Source organism: Cetorhinus maximus, chromosome 21, assembly GCF_964194155.1.
Source record: "Cetorhinus maximus chromosome 21, sCetMax3.hap1.1, whole genome shotgun sequence".
Taxonomy (NCBI): Eukaryota; Metazoa; Chordata; class Chondrichthyes; order Lamniformes; family Cetorhinidae; genus Cetorhinus; species Cetorhinus maximus.
In genome coordinates, this window is record NC_135899.1 from 43,752,901 (window position 1) to 43,772,767 (window position 19,867).

Genomic DNA, 19,867 nt, shown 5'->3' on the forward strand with positions numbered 1-19,867 from the left:
TCACACTGTCACTTCCCCCTCACACTGTCACACTCCCCCCTCACTCTGTCACACTCCACCCCTCACACTCACACTCCCCCCTCACACTGTCACACTCCACCCCTCACACTGTCACTCCCCACCCCTCACACTGTCACACTCCACCCTTCACAATGTCACACTCCACCCCTCACACTGTCACACTCCACCCCTCACACTGTCACACTCCCCCTTCACACTGTCACACTCCACCCTCACACTGTCACACTCCACCCCTCACACTGTTGCACCCACTCACACTGTCACACTCCACCCCTCACACTGTCACACTCCACCCCTCACACTGTTGCACCCACTCACACTGTCACACTCCACCCACTCACACTGTCACACTCCCCTCCCCCCCATATGCTTTCATGCCCCCCCTCAGGCTGTCACACTCCCCTCCCCCCTCACGCTGTCACACTCCCCCCTCACACTTCCATACTCACATCCCCCTCAGTCTATCAAACTCACCTTCACACTGTTACACTCCCAATACCCTCACACGGTCACACTTCCCCCTCACACTGTCACACTCCCTCCTCACGCTGTCACCTTTACTCTTAACCAAAAGATCAGGTTGGGAAATATTTATCTTAAAACTGATAAATATTGAAGGATTATCCCATCATTGCCCCTCCTTCATGTACCCTGCCCTAAGAGGGAGCTGTCGACCATGGAGCTCTATTGGATTGGTCCATGATGATGCTTGGCAGGGTACTGCAGTGGTTTGCATTGCCTTCTGCAGTATGGCTGACCAAGAAACTCTCCTGCTCTTACTGCCTGCCATTAGGCATATTGGAAGTATTTACAGGCTGATAATCCACCTGTTTGGCCACGTTATGAATGCACCTTCCGGGTCTTGAGTGGGACTTGAACTCTGAGCTTCAGGCCTAAAGGTAGGGATGCTCCCTGATCCTGTCATTGCAGTAAATTGTAATTGTACGAGAGATATCCTGAAGGCCACCTGATTTATAGATCACATTTTTTTTGTTCATTCTCGTGATGTGGGCTTCGCTGACTGGGCCAGCATTTATTGCCCATCCCTAGTTGCCCTTGAGAAGGTGATGTTGAGCTGCCTTCTTGAACCGCTGCAGTCTCTGTGGTGTAGGTACACCCACAGTGCTGTTAGGAAGGGAGTTCCAGGATTTTGACCCAGCGACAGTAAAGGAATGGCGATATATTTCCAAGTCAGGATGGTGAGTGACTTGGAGGGGAACTTCCATCTATCTGCTGCCCTTGATCTTCAAGGTGGAAGTGGTTGTGGGTTTGGAAGGTGTTGTCTAAGGAGCCTTGGTGAATTCCTGCAGTGCATCTTGTAGGTGGTACACTCTGCTGCTACTGTGCGTCGATGGTGGAGGGAGTGAATGTTTGTGGATGTAGTGCCAATCAAGCGGGCTGCTTTGTCCTGGACGGTGTCAAGTTTCTTGAGTGTTGTTGGAGCTGCACTCAGCCAGCCAAGTGGGGAGTATTCCATCACACTCCTGACTTGTGCCTTGTAGATGGTGGATAGGCTTTGGGGAGTCAGGAGGTGAGTTAGCCCTGAGCATATTTGTGTATTCTGTCTATTTTTAGTGTAAGATGATGTTGAGTATCATCTGAATTTTTGTAGTTTTTGTAGTTGTGCTGTAAGCTTTGCTTTGTAATTGTGAAGTTGGAGCTGTATATTTGGGCATTCTGGGTGCTTGTGTAAAATATTAAACAGGCATGATGAAATTCATTTTCATTCATTTCATCCATCACCTTGGGATGATGTTAAAAATTCTGATGAGAAACAATGATGCCCTTTTAAATGTCCAGTCTACCAACAGTTTGATCATTGATTAAACTTATTAATAAATTCACTTTATATTTCCACAAGGTCTGAGCTCATGCATATTCATGAGCTGTTTCACTTTCTCTCTCCTTCTGGGACATTCTGGGAATATGTGAATTTTGACCAGTTCCTGACCTGCTTCATATTCAGGAGCTGCCTCACCTTCTCCCCGCCCCTTTGTCTGGGCCAGTCTTCCACTCAGCTCTGTGGAAGTACTTGGGTTTCTGAGTGCTGCAGGCTGGTCTGATCTTTCTCCAGGGTTCTCCAACTCAGCCAGTGAGAGACGTGTGGATTTTATTTTTGCCCCGTTCAGGCGGAGTAACTCAACATGGCTAGCCTGACCGGTGTCTGGCCCCATCCTGGACTCCTCCAACTCACAGTCTTGCTGCAAGTCATCTGCTTGTGTTTAACTCAGGTAAGTTCAGGAGAGAGAGTAATCATGAGCAAAGTGGTTTGCTACAGAGCTTGGTGTAGCAGAATTGTTTCCTTCATAAAATACCTTTTAGTTTTTGATTAACTAAATCTCTTCTACAATCTTTGTTGTTTGTTCATCTTTACTCACATTCTGCTGTTTCCTTCAAAGCCACCCTTCTGTGGGAAGTAGTCAGTCACAAGCAGGGAGAGGACTTGACAGAACCCTGAAATGATCAGTAAGGGACAGGCTCTATGTTTGGACTGCAAATTTGTCCCGACTTAACAGGAGCAGGACCCTTATGTACCCTCAGCTGTTAAGAAATCCCTTCAGTATCATGAAAAAATTGAAATCTTATAAGAAATAGTTCATCCTTCGTGAGCTCCCAGTGCGAATTTCTTAAACTCCCTCACCAACTCTGCACTAGCTGAAATGCAGAGTGATCAGAGAATCCTGCATCAGAATAAATTGATTTGGAAGCTGTCTAATATGTGTGTCTGGGATGTGGATGGCTGGCAGGTCAGGCAGTAGATTGCACTGTGTGCTGTGAAATTCTCAGCCTGGAGCACTGACTGCAGAGAATGCTCAGCAAAGACACTGCCACACATTTAGTACAGGAAACTGGTGCCACAATAAGGCAAAAGGCAAAACTTCGCTGCAGTTCAAAACCATTGCCAGAACCCAGGAACAAGACAGAAATATAGTGGGAACATCTCCTCGTATATTCTATCCTGCTCTAGCTCTAATTATTTATCAATTTAAAAAATAATCCTTGGATAACATTTCATAAAGTATAATTGACAATTCCTCTGCACCACTCCTGGGTCATTTTCTGTTTTCTAAATTATCTGTTTTCTCCGTTGTTTAATACTTTCTCTCTCTTATTTGCCAGGGTCCGATAGGTGAACAACGTGTAGTGGGTTCCCCGGGCCCAGCTGGGATTCCTGGATCAGACGGGATAGATGTGAGTGTGGATGTGTTTCCAGGAGGGATTGAGACAAAGAGCCGCATTGTCCCGGGTGCCAGGTCGCACTGACCTGCGACAGGGGGAGCTGCTGTACCAGCTCTCAGTACATCTGACACCTCCAGGCTTTAGGGGCAAATTTTACCCATTAAAACTTAATAAAACATCAGCAAATCAATTTCTCATTTAAGCAAATCCAATTTTGTATATTTTTAGTACAATGGCTGTTTGAACAGAAAGCTAAGGGGCAAACTTTGTGAACATTCGGGAGGCAAGTGGTTCTGAGAGCGACACGTTGTGGACTGTCATTGTGAAAGTTTGAGGCGAGTCGCTCTCGGGGCTCACTAAACCAGAAAGGCTGCAGATTAAAACCGGATAAAATAAAAATCCGGGACACGTACAGATTAAAATTTGGGATAAAATACAACCAACATATTCAGAGCTGATCTAATTCAGGTAAAAAGAATTCAATTGGTAGGACACAGTTGTTCAGCACGAGGTGTCATTGCATTGAAATAATCAGAATGTAAATCATTGTATTCGGAGATTCATTAAAACCTGCACTATATAGTTTAACTGGTTTATAACTCCAGGGCCTCGGAGTAATTGGTGAAAAAAATACCTGGGACATCAACCGCGCTACAGTTTAATTCAGAACTAGAAATTTAAAGGGACGGGGGGAGTGTACAATAGAGAGAACACTATTATTTAACTGATTCTGAAGAATGTTTTTCCAAGGGTTCTCTTGATGCAATAATAGGATGTGTATTGTTTTTCTAGGGGGAACGTGGGCCCCCTGGGCCCCCTGGTCCAGCAGTAAGTAACTCTCTTCAATTAACCTAAAATCTGTGTGTTCAACATCATTGGAGAAAGATTCTTTTAACATTCCATTTAAAGAAAATTAACATGAGCATTAATTCTCACCATATTTAGGGTGTAAAAGGTGATCCTGGTGACCCTGGACCAGACGGACCTCAAGGTGACCCAGGATATGATGTGAGTACCTTCTGGAGAAGTGGCATTGTGATACTATTTACTGGGGTAGTTACTGTATTTGTGAAAGTCTGCACCACCTGTGTCTCAGGATGGACCCAACGCTGTTAAATATATTGTGTGTATGAGTCCCTGTACCTCTCACTCTTCCTTTGAAGACAATCAGAGTCTGGGAATGTGTTGGAGCAATGAACATCCAAGGAGGAAAATTCCCAGTTCTTGGATTATAAATTCAGTCTGATTTCTAGCTTTGTCTGCCAACCCTCTACACACTCCACTTGAGCATTTATTCTGCAAACATCCCCACACTTGGAGTAAAGATCTGAACTGTGTACATCCTATGAATTGAAATATGCATTGTGTACACTCCATAAACTGAGAATGAGAATCTGCATTGTGTACGCACCACGTATTGAGAATGAGAATCTGCATTGTGTACATACCACGTACTGAGACTGAGAATCTGCATTGTGTACACTCCACACACCAAGAATGAGAATCTGCATTGTGTACACACCACTTACTGAGACTGAGAAACTGCATTGTGTGCACACCACTTACTGAGACTGAGAATCTGCATTGTGTACACACCACGTACTGAGACTGAGAATCTGTATTGTGTACACACCACGTACTGAGAATCTGCATTGTGTGCACACCACGTACTGAGGCTGAGAATCTGCATTGTGTACACACCACGTACTGAGACTGAGAATCTGCATTGTGTACACTTCATATTCCAACAAGGAGGGACTTTACTGTGTAAAAATGTGGAACACTCAATAAGTTTGATGCCCTGTGAATTAGGTTAAAAGATGCTGTGAGATTGAACCTACATATCTTTCAGAGATGCCATCACGCAGGACATGTTGGAGACAGAGCCTTTAACAGCAGGCATCTGGAATACAGTGAACCTGCAGCTCTGAACAATATGACCTTCAACTGATTTTCAATGGGCATTTGGGGGAAATAAACTGGCAGAGCTACAGGGATAGAGTGGGAGAATTGAACTGATTGGATTGCTCTCCAGAAAATGGACTTGATGGGCTGAACCGCCTCCTTCTGTGGTCTAATGATGAATTTGGGAGCCTCCTCAAGTGCTGGAGCTCATTCTGGGAAATGACCTTCAACCACCACCCCCCAACCGCCCCCCCCCCCCCACCCCGTTTAACTGCCAGTACCCAACAGCCAGATGATCATTGAATATAGCTCTCATTTTGTGCATAGAAGATGGTCCCATACTCAATGTGATAGATGAAACAATATTCCTTTTCCAAGTCCAGGGACTATCTTTTGAACTTGGAATTCCACCTCTACATTTCACATCACCTAGGTTCCAGAGGTGAACAGTGAGATGTCGGTCTGGATGGGCCTTGTTCAGGTGTTTGCAGTTCATCAATCTCCTTCTCATCCAGCTTGTCTCATATTGGGAGTACAGCCACTAATGTGAACATTTTGACCAGGGTAAAGCACCTGATCCCTGGGGTAATCTATATTTTACCAAGCATAAACCATGAAATGAGATCTGTATTCTTAAGCCTGAATGAACTCAAGATGTGTTTGCAATCCCAATCACTGTGGGATTATTACATTGGATTGACACAGTGATTATGAATGTGGAGAATTGGGTCCTTGAACCTTTCAATCCAGAACTCTGAAATTAGACGTTCATTCAGAACCACATATGCAGAATCCAAGGGTTCATTCCTACATTCAAGAATTGCAAAAGAGCAGGGGATTGTGACTAATTGGAAAGCCCTTTCAAAGAGTCATCAAAGACAAGATGGACTGAATGGCCTCCTTCCACTCTGTATGATTCCAATGAAAGGGAAAATGATTGGTTCAGTCATGACAATCTGCTTTGAGCAATTTTTACCATTATTTGTGAATACAACATAATTTAAAAAAAAATGCCACTTCACCTAATGGCAAAATATCTTGTTTCCATTGGATAGTTATTTGGTACACTGGATGCTTTCAATCCAGCTAGCACTGGCAGAATGTTAGTTTTGGCACTGGTCCTTGTTGAGAGGAGGAGTTTAACCTGTAGTGTATTGATTGACAGCCATGTTGAAAGCCTAGGATGGGCAGCAGGAATGAAAAGTTTTGTCTCCAGTCATCGTGGGAGGTTTGAACATATTAAAAATGACAAACAGGAAAAGCCTGTCCACATAGTTGTGATGCCTTGCGTATCACAACTCACCTGAATGAGACTGAGTAATTTCCTAGGAGAGATGAAAACGCAGATTAAAAACACAAACTATATAGGGGGGAAAATCCTGGAAAATCCTCCCCTGATTCCCTTGGGAATGTATTTGTAGCAACCTTCCAAAGCAATGCAACCTCTAACTGTCTTAAATTGTGAACTATTGATGAAAGGCCCCAGTATTGGACACTGCAGGTTAAAAAAGAGTTGGGGAGAAGATGAGGTCAATGTAGATATAGTGATTAGGTGGCCCCAGACTTGACTGTTGTAACTTCGAAGATTGTAGGATGGAGATAAGGGAATCTTGATTGAAGTTCCTGTGAAAGAATGAATTGGGAGTAGAATACAGCATAATGAATTTCAACACTGAAGATGTGAAGAGATGAGGAAGGGTGTATAGGGTGGCATTTGTGAAACTTGGGAGACACAAGAGACCAGAGTGAATCTAATTAAGGGCAGATAAAAAGTAGAGTTTTTTTGTGAATTATTTCAGTAAGATGTAATGAATTCTCAGTGAAAACACTAGATGACATTCTTTACTCAATCAGTAAAGATAGGTTGGATTCAGTGGCAATCATCCAGAGTGACCAGGATGTGGCACGATGATTCAACTTTTCACACGTGGTGTTGCTGAGGTCGAGACACCAGCCAGAAAAGCTCCCAATGTTTTGGGAGAATCACAAAGAAACCTAACAGCGAAGACAAAAGATGTAAGAGATTCCACTGTAACAGAAAGACCTTGTGGCATGGTCAGTCCAGAAAAGATGGAAGGGAACCATTCATTCCTGTTTTTCAGGAGCCCAGGTCATCTCAAAGAAATATTTCTGAGTTAATTTGGCAATTATTATTTCTATATTGGAATCATTATTGGGAAGAGATTTTGAGAATTGGCATTTTCAACTATTCAATGATGCTACTTTATCGATATGACTCAGTGTGAGCACAGCCAAAGGCTAATTATTATTGTGTTTCTAGCAAATGATCAGAGGGGAGTAGAGATACAGATAAGATAAAAATGAGATTCTAAATAGGTTGGTACCACTCAAAGTTAACAGGTCCAGATGGAATGCATCCTAGATAGCAGAGTAAAGCTGAGGTGGATATAGGAGAAGCTCTGGCTATAATCTTCCCAAGATATGGGAGTGGTGTCAGAGGACTGGAGGATTGAAAATGTTATATGTTGTGTAAAAAGGGGCAGGGGGATAAAGTAAAGGCCAATCATTAGCAGTGGGAAAATGGCTCAAAACCATTGTCAAGGCCAAATTAATTCTCACTTGTAGAAGCAATGGGTAAGTAAAGAATAGGCAGCACTGATTTTTTAAAGGCAAATCATGTCTGCTTAACCTGAGTGAGTCCTTTGAAGAAATAGCAGAGAGGGTTGATGACGCTAGTGCAGTAGATATATATATGGAATTTAAAGAGGCATTTGATAAACAACTACATAACACAGTTATTCAAAAATATGACATAGAATTAAAGTCATGATGATAACTTGGATAGGCAGTTAGCTAAGGGATAGAAAGCAGAGAGTAGTGGTGAATGAATGATTTCCTGACTGGAGAGAAGTATGCAGTGGGGCCCCCAGAATCAGTATTAGGACCAATGCTTTTCTTGTTATATATAAATGGATTTGTGTATATGGGGAATAAAAGTTCAAAGTTTGTGGATAATATAAAACTTGCCAACATAGTAAATGGTGAGCAGGATAGTAGCATGTTTCAGGAGGATATAGGTAGTCCATAGGAATGAGCAGATACATGGCAGTTGAAAATTATTGTGGAGTGTGACGTGGTTTACTATGGGCAGAGCAACATTCAGACGCTGTATAATCTACATGGTGCTCATTTTGGAGTTACAAGAGCAGAAGGATCTCAGGGTGAATATACAGAAATCTTTGATAGGGCAGTTAAGAAAGCATACAGGAGACTTGGCTTTGTAAATAGGACCATTAAGACTAAACAAGGGAGTCACGCTAAACCTTTAGAAAACACTGGTTAGTTCTCAACTGGAACATTGTGTCTCATTCTGGGTACCACACTTTAGGAAAGATGTTAAGGCCTTGAAAAAGGTACTGGTGAGGTTTACCAGGATGATACCAGGGATGAGGGACTTCAGTTATGTGGGGAGAATGGAGAAATTAGGATTTTCTCCTTAGAACAGAGAAGATTAAGGGGTTTATTTTTAGAGAGAGAGAGACTGAAAAGTAGGGAAGTTATACTAAACCTGTATTGAACCTTGGTTAGGCCACACTGAGGGCACTGTGTGCAGCTCTGGTCTCCATATTATAAAAAGAATATAGAGGCACTGGAGAGGGCGCAGAGAAGATTTGCAAGGATGATGCTAGAAATACATATCAGGAAAGGATTTATTGAAAAAAAAGATCATTAAAATGGTGAAAGGTTTTGATAGGGTGGATGCAGAGAGAATGTTTCCTCTTCTGGGGAAGAGCATAACTAGAGGCTGTCATTATAAGATAGTCACCAAGAAATTTAATAGGGAATTCAGAAGAAACTTCTTAATCCAAAGAGTGGCGAGAATGTGAAACTCACTACCATAAGGAGTGGTTAAAACAAATAGATTTTTTTTATCCATTCATGGAATGTGGCCGTCACTGGCTAGGCCAGCATTTATATTGCCCATCCCTAATTTTTAAAAATTCATTCAGGGGATGTGGGCTTCGCTGGCTGGGCCAGCATTTATTGCCCATCCCTAATGGCCCTTGAGAAGGTGTTGGTGAGCTGCATTCTGCAATGGCTGCAGTCCATGTGGTGTAGGTACACCCACAGTGCTGTTAGTGAGGGAGTTCCATGATTTTGACCCAGCAACAATGAAGGAATGGGGATATATTTCCAAGTCCGGATAGTCTGTGGGTTGGAGAGGAACTTCCAGGTGGTGGTGTCCCCATGTGTCTGCTGCCCTTGTCTTTCTAGATGGTAGTGGTTGTGGGTTTGCAAGGCTCTCTGAGGAGCCTTGGTGAATTCCTGCAGTGCGTCTTGTAGGTGGTACACACTGTTGCCACTGTGCATCAGTGGTGGAGGGAATGAATGTTTGTGGATGGGGTGCCAATCAAGTGGGCTGCTTTATCCTGGATGGTGTCAAGTTTCTTGAGTATTATTGGAACTGCACTCATCCAGGCAAGTGGGGAGTATTCCATCACACTCCTGACCTATGCCTTGTAGATGGTGGACAGGCTTTGGAGAGTCAGGAGTTGAGTCACCTATTGCATGATTCCTGGCCTCTGACCTGCTCTTGTAGCCACAGTATTTATATGGCTAGTCCAGTTCAGTTTCTGGTCAATGGTAGCCCCCAGAATGTTGATAGTGGGGGTTTTAGTGATGGTAATGCCATTGAATGTCAAGGGGCGATAATTAGATTCTCTCTTGTTGGACATGGTCTGGCACTTGTGTGGCGCGAATGTTACTTGTCACTTGTCAGCCCAAGCCTGGATATTGTCCAGGTCTTGCTGCATTTGGACATGGACTGCTTCAGTATCTGAGGAGTTGCGAATGGTGCTGAACATTGTGCAATCATCAGCGAACATCCCCACTTCTGACTTATGATGGAAGGAAGGTCATTGATGAAGCAGTTGAAGTATAGATGCATTTAAGAGGAAGCTAGACAAACAAATGAGGGAAAGGGAATAGAGGGTTACAATGATAGTTTTAAATCAGGAAAAATGGGGGTAGGCTCATGTGAAGCATAAAGATTGGCAGGGACTGGTTGGGCCGAATGGCCTATTTCTGCGCCCTATATTCTATGTAATCCTATGTAACTTAAATAGGAGTGTTCAAAATTATGAAGGGCTTTGATAGAGAAAGCAGGGAGAAGTGTCAGGTGAGTTGGAGATTACAGATTTAAAATTATTGGCAAAAGAACTAGAGGGTAAATGAAGAGAAATCTTCTCCGAGGCAGTTGTTAAGATATGCAATGCATTCCTGAAAGAGTTGTGAGGACAGATTCTGCAGGAACTTTCAGAAGACCATGGGCATGCTCTTGAAGAGGATGAATCTGCGGGATTATGGGGATAAAGCAGAGGTGTGAGACTAAATTAGACATCTCTTCAAAGAGTCAGCTCAGTTAGAACAGGCTGAGTTTCCTCTTTCTGTGCTGTAAGATTTGAAGATACAGGCAGCAAGGGAACTTAAATATATTGTGCACACAGTTCATCACCCATCACCCTTAGCTATGTGCTCTTTCCTCACACCTTCCCATATATATTGTTCTTTATTTCAATCAAAATTCTTTATCAAACTACAAACCATAGAAAGGAATTTACCAAAAAGGGTATAGACTGGACTGGGCCATCTCAAAACGTGGATTGGACTAAACTATCTCAAAACATGGACAGGCTAGGACCATCTCAAAATGTGGACTGGACTTGGCCATCTCAAAACTTTCACTTGAATGGAGCCACCTCAAAGGTGTTACTTTAGTATTACATATAGATTAAGCGTTCAAATGGCTGTAAACTGTGAAAGCAAAATGTCTGTTAATGAACGTTTGGATATTGAAACTGTCTTGTAGCCAGCAACCATCTCCAGCTAAACATTTTATATTTTCTACATTCAGTTTTGTTAAATGTATATTTGTGAGTGGTTACATAGCTAGAAGCCTCGTCCCAGTTTTGAATCCACTACTGTTGATAAACGGCCATCATGGTAATCTTCTGAAAATAGCAATGGTTTCTGCATCACATGATCCAGTTCATGGGGCACTGGCATCAGTACTGGGGTAGAAGGGAGCTGTTTTGGCAGGATGGGCTTCACTTGAACTGTGCTGGGACCAGTGTCCTGGCAAATCAAATACCTAGGGCTGTAGAGAGAGCTTTAAACTAAATAGAGAGGGGGAGGGTTCTGGAGAGGGCATAAGTAGGCTTACAAAGGAAAAGGATATGGCGGCATTGCAGGGCAGCTACTTAGGTAATGATACCCAGAGTGTGACAGGAAGGGACAGAGTATACAAACATTAACAAAAACAGCAAATAGGGTCAAAGAGGGGGAAAAAATGGTAACAAGGCAAAATTTACTTCAATGCACGTAGTACTTAGAACAAAATTAATGAATTAACGGCACAAATAGAGGTTAATGGATGTGATTTTATAGCCATTACGGAGACATGGTTACAAGGAGATCAAAGTTGGGAACTAAATATTCAGGGGTATGTGACCTGTTGAAAGGACAGGCAGGAAGGAAAGGGTGTTGGGGTAGCTTTGTTAGTACGAGATGGAATAAATACGATAGGAAAAAATGATCTTGGATCAGAAGATATGAAATCCATGTGGGTGGAGGTAAGAAATAACAAGGGGAAAAAGACACTGGTGGGAGTAGTCTATAGGCCTAACAGTAGCTATGCTGTAGGACAGAGAATAAATCAGGAGATAACGAGGGCATGTAAAAAAGGCAGTATATTAATCATGGGTGACTTTAAACTTCATGTAGATTGGGAAAAATCAAATTGGCAGAGGTAGCCACGAGCAATAATTCACAGAGTGTATTTGGGACTGTTTCCTAGAACAATATATTGTGGATCCAACCAGGGATCAGGCTATTTTGGATCTGGAAATGTGTAATGAGGCAGATTTAATAAATGACTCAGAGTAAAAGATCCCCTAAGAAGCAGTGACCATAACATGGTGGAGTTTAGCACTCAGTTTGAGAGTGAGAAACTTAGTTCGCAAACAACTGTGCTAAACTTAAATAAGGGTAATTACAAAGGAACAAGAGCAGAGTTTGCTGGAGTGGACTGGGAAAGGAGTTTGTCAGAACAGACGGTTGATGAACAATGGCAGACGTTTAAGGAAATAGTTCATGACTCACAACAAAGATATATCCCAGTGGGGAAGAAGGATTGTAGGAAAGGGAGAAACCAACCACTGTTAACCAAGGAAGTTAAGGATAGTATCAAAGTGAAAGAAAAAACATATAATGTGGCAAAGATTAGTGGTAAGCCAGAGGATTGGGAAATTTTTACAAACCAACAGAAGATGACCAAAAAATAATAGAGAGGGAGAAAATAAACTTTGAGGGTAAACTAGCAAGTAGTATAAAAACAGACAGTAAGAGCTTCTTTAAATATGTAAAAGGGAAGAGAGAGGCCAAAGTCAATATTGGCCCCTTAGAGAATGAGGCTGGGGAAATAATAATGGGGAGCCAGGAAAGGGCAGAGGAGTTGAATAAATACTTTGCATCGGTCTTCACGGTAGAAGACACTAATAGCATTCCAAAAATACTAAATAATCATGGCGCAAAAGTGGGGGAAGAAATAAATACAATAACTATCACTAGAGAAAAAGTACTAGGGAAACTAATGGGGCTAAAGACTGATAAGTCACCTGGACCTGATGGGTTGCATCCTAGGATATTAAAGGAAGTAGCTATAGAGATAGTGGATGCACTGGTCGTAATCTTCCAAGAATCCTTAGATACTGGAACAGTCCCAGAGGATTGGAAAATTGCCAATGTAACACCCTTATTCAAAAAGGGAGGGAAGTAACTATAGGCCAGTTAGCCTAATATCTGTCATTGGGAAAATGCTAGAGTCTAATATAAAGGATGTAATAACAGAGCATTTAGAAATGCATAATATAATCAAGCAGAGTCAGCATGGCTTCATGAAGGGGAAATCATGCCTGAAAAATTTATTCGGATTTTTTGAGGAGGTAACAGGCAGGATAGATAAAGGGGAAACAGTAGATGTAATATATTTGGATTTCCAAAAGGTGTTCGATAAGGTACCACACATAAGGCTACTTAAGAAGATAACAGCCCATGGTGTTGGGGTAGTATATTAGCATGGATAGAGGATTAGCTAATTAATAGAAGACAGAAAGTTGGGATACAGGGGGCATTTTCAGGATGGCAACCTGTAACTAGTGGAGTGCCACAGGGGTTAGTGCTGGGGCCACAATTATTTACAGTATATGTTAATGACTTGGATGAGGGAAATGAATGTACTCTTGCCAAGCTTGTGGATGACACAAAAATAGATGGGAAGGTAAGTGGTGAGGATGACACAAATAGTCTACAGAGGGATATAGACAGGTTAAGTGAGTGGGCAAAAATGTGGCAGATGGAATATAATGTGGGAAAATGTGAGGTTATGCACTTTGGCAGGAAGAATAGAGGAGCTTAGTATTACTTAAATGGAGAAAGACTGCAGAAAGCTGCAGCACAAATGGATTTGGGGGTCCTCATGCATGAATCACAAAAAGCTAGAATACAAGTTCAGCAGGTAATAGGGAAGGCAAATGGAATGTTGGCTTTTATTTCAAAGGAAATGGAGTATAAAAATAAGGAAGTCTTGCTAAAACTAAGCAAGGCACTAGTTAGACCACACCTACAATGCTGTGAATAGTTTTGGTCCCCTTATCTAAGGAAAGATATACTGGCATTGGAGGCAATCCAGAGAAGGTTCACTAGGTTGATCTCAGGTATGGAGGGATTTTCTTATGAGGAGAGGTTGAGTAGGTTGGGCCTGTACTCATTGGAGTTTAGAAGAATGAGAGGTGACCTTATTGAAACATATAAGATTCTTAGGGGGCTTGACAGGGTAGATGCTGAGAGCTTGTTTCCCCTTGTGGGAAAGTCTAGGACCAGAGGGCATAATATCAGAGTAAGGGGACGCTAATTTAAAACAGAGATGAGGAGGAATTTCTTCTCTCAGAGGGGAGTTAATCTGTGGAATTCTTTACCGCAGAGGGCTGGGTCGTTAAGTATATTCAAGGCTGAGATAGACAGATTTTTAATCAGTAAGGGAATCAAGGGGTATGGGGAAAAGGCAGGAAAGTGGAATTGAGGATTATTGGATCAGCCATGGTCTCATTGAAAGGAGAAGCAGACTCAATAGGCCAAATAGCCTACTTCTGCTCCTAAGTCTTATGGTCTTATGAAGATTATTAAAGATTCAGGAATTCCTTAAAAATTACTTCACAGGACAGTTTAGAGGAGCAATGCGGACATGTGCTGTTATCATAGTATCTTTACAGTGTAGAAGGATGTCCATCGAGCCTGAACTGACTCTCTGAAAGAGCATTCCACCTAGTCCCACTCCCCTGCCTTATCCCCGTAACCTTGCACACTCTCTCTTTTCAGATAGCAATCCGATTCCCTTTTGAATAACTCAATTGAACCTGCCTCTACCATCCTCTCAGGAAGTTTGTTCCAGACACCAGCTGACCTCTGGGTGAAAAATATTTTCCTAACATCACATTTACTCCTTTTGCCAATTATTTTGAACCTGTTCCCTGTAGCTCTTGATGTTCTCTTGAGTGGGAATAGGTTCTCACTATTTACCCTGCCCATGCCCTTCAGGATGTTGAATAACCCTATCAAGTTTCTTCTCAGCTGCCTTTTTTCCAAGGAAAACAGTCCCAACCTCTCCAATCTAGTTATGATTGAGAAACACTCTAGATCTATCTTTGTTTTATTTTTGTGTCACTATATTCTCGCTTACTGGTAACAAGGGCTGAGGGTTGGCCTGTTCTTTTGAGTGATTGATTTAAGAATAGAAATAAGGGACCAGGGCCAGCCAAGGAATTGAACCCAGTGAACACCTTTTACCCTAACACCTAGGTTCAAATGCATCCTGCCATTGAAGTCATTTCAGTAACTTATTAAAGGTTTACCAGGATCGTCAAATGAAACAATTGATTAAAATTCAGTTGTTGCACAGCCAGCCAGAAGACTCTTGCTTTGCTTTTGGGGTCTGGCCTTAGAGCTGCCAAAAATTATAGGATGGGGACCCCTTCTTCCCCACTCAATCCCTCTCCTCGAGAGTGCAGTAAAACAGGCCATAATCCAGTACTGATTATCACAGATTTCAGTCTAACGCATGGAGAACACAAAGGTGGATAGTGAGGGAACTGGAATTGTTGGACAAGAGAAGTGGGAATAATGTCACACTGGGGGAAATGGGAATGTCATACTGGGAAATTAGGAATACAAAAGCAAATATCTGAAATAAATACAGCAAATGCTGGAAATGCTCAGCAGGTCTAGCAGAATTGTTGGAGAGAGAACGTTTCAGGTTCAGGTTTGGAAATAGAGATGTAACCGGTTTTAATCAAGGCAGGGAAAGCACGACGGGGATATAAGAACAAAAGGGAAGGTGTGTGATAGGTTGGAACAGGAGAGATTAAATGACAAAAGAAGATGGAAATAGGATAAGCAAAGAACCTAAGAAAGGGTCCAGAGGAGGTGTAAATGGGAAATGCAGAATGAACATCAACAGTTGCCTTCCAAAAACTAAAAGAAAAGTGGCAGGTGTTATGGTCTGAAATTTTTGAACACAATATTGAGTCCACAAGGCTGTAAAGTGTCTAATTGAAAAGAAAAAGAAAGACTTGCATTTAGATAGCGCTTTTTATGACCACCAGATGTCTCAAAATGTTTCACAGACAATGAAGTACCATCTGAAGTATTATAATGTATTTAAAAACAATTTTTGCACAGCAAACTCCCACAAACAGCAATGTGATAATGACCAGAAAATCTGTTTTTGTGATGATAGCCCCCTTGTTTTCCTTTGAAATAGTGTCACGGGATCTTTTATATCTACTTGAGGAACTAGAAGTCTCAATTTAATGTCTCATTCAAAAGATGGCAACTTCAACAGTATAATGCTCCCTCAATACTGCACTAAAGTGTCAGCCTTGATTTTTGTGCTTAAGCCCTGGAGTGGGACTTGAACACAGAACCTTGTTACTCAGAGGTGAGATGCTACCAACTGAGGCACAGCTGACACACAAACAAGGAAAGGTGAGGTGTTGTTCCTTGAGCCACACTTTTCTGTTCTTACCTGTTCCCCTCACCCTCAGACCCATGGTAGGCTTCCCCTTGTCCTCAATTTCTACCCTATCAACCTCCATGTTTAATGGATCATCCTCCATCATTTCCGCCACCTCCAGCGCGATGCTACCACCAAACACATCTTCCCCTCCCCTCCCCTTCAGCATTCCAAAGGGACCATTCCACACCCCCCCAACAACACCCTGGTTCTTTCCTCAATCACCCCCAACAACCCCTCCCCTCCCCACGGCACCTTTCCGTACAAGTGCAGGAAAGGAAACACCTGCCCTTTTACCTCCTCTCTCCTCACCATCTAAGGCCCTAGACACTCCTTCCAAGTAAAACAGCAAGTTACCTGGATGTCTTTCAGTTTAGTATACTGCATTCACTGCTCACAATGTTGTCCGCTCTACACTGTGGCACATAAGCACAGATTGGCTGGTCACTTTACTGAACACTTCCATTCAGTCCACACACACGACTTCAGCTTCTTGTCACCTGTCATTTTAATTTCCCCCCCCACTGTCGCGCTGACCTCTCTATCCTCGGCCTGCTGCACTGCTCCAGTGAAGCTCAACATAAGCTTTAGGAACAGTACCTCACCTCAGTTAGACATGTTACAGCCTTCTAAACACAACATTGAGTTCAACAATTTCAAATCTTAAACTCTGTCCCCATTTTTTTGTTTTTAGACAGCAGCTGTTGGCAGCATGGACTTTTTTAAAGGCAGATCATGTTTAACTAACTTGATTAAGTTTGTTGTTGAGGTTACAGAAAGGGTTGATGAGGGTAATGTGGTTGATGAGGTGTACATGGACTTATAAAAAGTGCTTGATAAAGTGTTGCACAACAGACTTGTGAGCAAAGTTAGACCTCTTGGAATAAAAGGGACAGTAGCAAAATGGAATAGAAGTTGACTGAGTGATTGGAAACAGAGAGTTTCAGTTGCTGCCACACCTCCTAAGTGTTTCTAGCATGTTCTGTTTTTATTGAAGAAATAAGAATGTCAAACCCGAGGGAAATGGAAATAATGTCAGACTGGGAGACTAGGAATGATTTTCTCAATTTGGGTTCAGGCACATTTCTGGGATTTAGGTAGATCTGTGAGCCACATCTAAAACTCATGCAGATTTCAGTCCCATTAACAAGCATAAAAATTGGAACAAAGAACACTGGATATCTTATACTTAAACATTATATTCACATTGAATTATCTGGTTGGACTGAAGGACTTCTTGATTAATTGAAAAGATGTATCTTAACCACTACTTTCTTTTGTTCATTACACAGGGTTTAGAAGGTCCAAAGGGAGAACCAGGGACCCCTGGAAGGCCAGGTCCTAAAGTGAGTATAATTTGTTACAGTTTTACATTGTGAAACAACAAACATGAAGCAGTTTATTGAGCAACAGAGAGGTGTTTGTGTGATCATAAGACCATAAGACATAGGAGCAGAAATTAGGCCATTTGGCCCATCGAGTCTGCTCTGCCATTCAATCATGGCTGATAGTTTCTCAATCCCATTCTCCCCATAACCTTTGATCCCCTTACCAATCAAGAACCTATCTATCTCAGTTTTAAATACACTCAATGACCTGGCCTCCACAGTCTTCTGTGGCAATGAATTCCATAGATTCACCACTCTCTGGCTAAAGAAGTTTCTCCTCATCTCTGTTCTAAAAGGTCTTCCCTTTACTCTGAGGCTGTGCCCTCGGGTCTTAGTCTCTCCTACTAATGGAAACATCTTCCCCACCCCACGTCCACTCTATCCAGGCCTTTCAGTATTCTGTAAGTTTCAATCAGATCCCCCCTCATCCTTCTAAACTCCATCGAGTATAGACCCAGAGTCCTCAAACGTTCCTCATATGTTAAGCCTTTCATTCCTGGGATCGTTCTCGTGAACCTCCTCTGGACCCTCTCCAGGGCCAGCACATTCTTCCTGAAATACGGGGCCCAAAATTGCTCACAATATTCTAAATGTGGTCTGACCAGAGCCTTATAAAGCCTCAGCAGCACATCCCTGCTTTTATATTCTAGTCCTCTCGAAATAAATGCCAACATTGCATTTGCCTTCCTAACTACCGACTCAACCTGCAAGTTAACCTTAAGAGAATCCTGGACTAGGACTCCCAAGTCCCTTTGCACTCTAGATTTCTGAATTCTCTCCCCATTTAGAAAATAGTCTATGCCTCTATTCTTCCTACCAAAGTGCATGACCTCACACTTCCCCACGTTGTATTCCATCTGCCACTTCTTTGCCCATTCTCCTAACCTGTCCAAATCCTTCTGCAGCCTCCCCGCCTCCTCAATACTACCTGTCCCTCCACCTACCTTTGTATCATCTGCAAATTTAGCTAGGATGCCCTCAGTTCCTTCATCTAGATCTTTCACAGACACTGAACCATCACATTGAGAACAGTGGTTATGGAGGTTAGGAAGTACAAATAAAGTAAAAATGATAGGTCCTGTTGTGGATTGTTAGAAGCTGGTGATTTTGCATTCCACTTAAAACATTACTGAGTGATGTACTTCAGAAAAATGTACTTCGAGTGTTTCTTCTGAGTCACAGTGAAGACTAGCTGCTCATTAAGGTTTGATCCAATATTAAGAAAGTCCAACTAACAATGTGAATAATTCCCTCTCACCCTTCCAATTTCCAGCACCCAGGATTATGGTTAAGTGGGTGATGTCTGGTGGGTGATGTCTGTCCTCTAGTGTAGGCCTCATGTAACCTCAACAGAAGGTGTCACTTTAGCTGGAGGGATGGGGCAGTGATGAGCACAAGCTGCCCGAAAAAGTTCACAGAATCACAGAACTGTTACAGCGCAGAGGGAGGCCAATTGGCCCATCATGTCTGCACCAGCTCTCTAAATCAGCAATACACTTAATGCCATTCCCCCACCTTCTCCCCATAGCCCTGCACATTCTGCCTTTTCGGGTAACAGTCTAATTCCCTTTTGAATGCCTCCACCACACTCTCAGGTAATGCATTCCAGACCTTACTGGCTGTGTGAAAAACTTTTTTCTCATATCGCTTTTGCTTCTTTTACTAATTACTAAATCTGTGCCCTCTCATTCTCGATCCTTTCATGAATGGGAACAGTTTCTCCCTATCTACTCTGTCCAGACCCCTCAAGATTTTGAATACCTCTATCAAATCTCCTCTCAGCCTTCTTTTCTCCGAGAAAACAGTCCTAACTTCTCCAATCTATCTTCATAACTGAAGTTCCTCATCCCTGGAACTATTCTCGTGAACCTTTTCTGCATTCTTTTCAAGGCCTTCTCATCCTTCCTGAAGTGCAGCGCCCAAAACTGGACACAATACTCTACCTGAGTATACAAGTTCAACATAATCTCAGAAAATGCTGGAAAAACTCAGCAGGTCGAGCAGCATTTGTGGAGAGAGAAATAGAGTTAACATTTCAAGTCCGTATGACCCTTCTCAGATCATACGGACTCGAAATGTTAACTCTGTTTCTCCACAGATGCTGCTAGACCTGCTGAACTTTTCCAGCATTTTCTGTTTTTGTTTCAGATTTCCAGCATCCACAGTATTTTGCTTTTATTCAACATAATCTCCTTGCTCTTGTATGCTACTCCCCTAGTAATAAAGCATAGGCTACTGTATACTTCATTTACCGTGCTCTCAACCTGTGCTGCCACCGTCATTG

At 42.5% G+C, this 19,867-nt stretch overlaps 1 protein-coding gene across 1 annotated transcript in view; it reads left to right on the top strand.

The window, feature by feature from the left end:
* The first annotated feature begins 2,027 nt into the window (after positions 1–2,027).
* The window catches only part of col9a2 (procollagen, type IX, alpha 2), a 173,372-nt gene continuing 155,532 nt past the window's right edge, over positions 2,028–19,867 (top strand). The window contains exons 1-5 of the mRNA XM_078566890.1: positions 2,028–2,252; positions 3,142–3,213; positions 3,994–4,029; positions 4,147–4,209; positions 17,488–17,541. Of these exons, the coding sequence (XP_078423016.1) occupies positions 2,166–2,252; positions 3,142–3,213; positions 3,994–4,029; positions 4,147–4,209; positions 17,488–17,541 (312 nt within the window). The 5' untranslated portion in view covers positions 2,028–2,165. The remainder of the gene's footprint in view (positions 2,253–3,141; positions 3,214–3,993; positions 4,030–4,146; positions 4,210–17,487; positions 17,542–19,867) is intronic.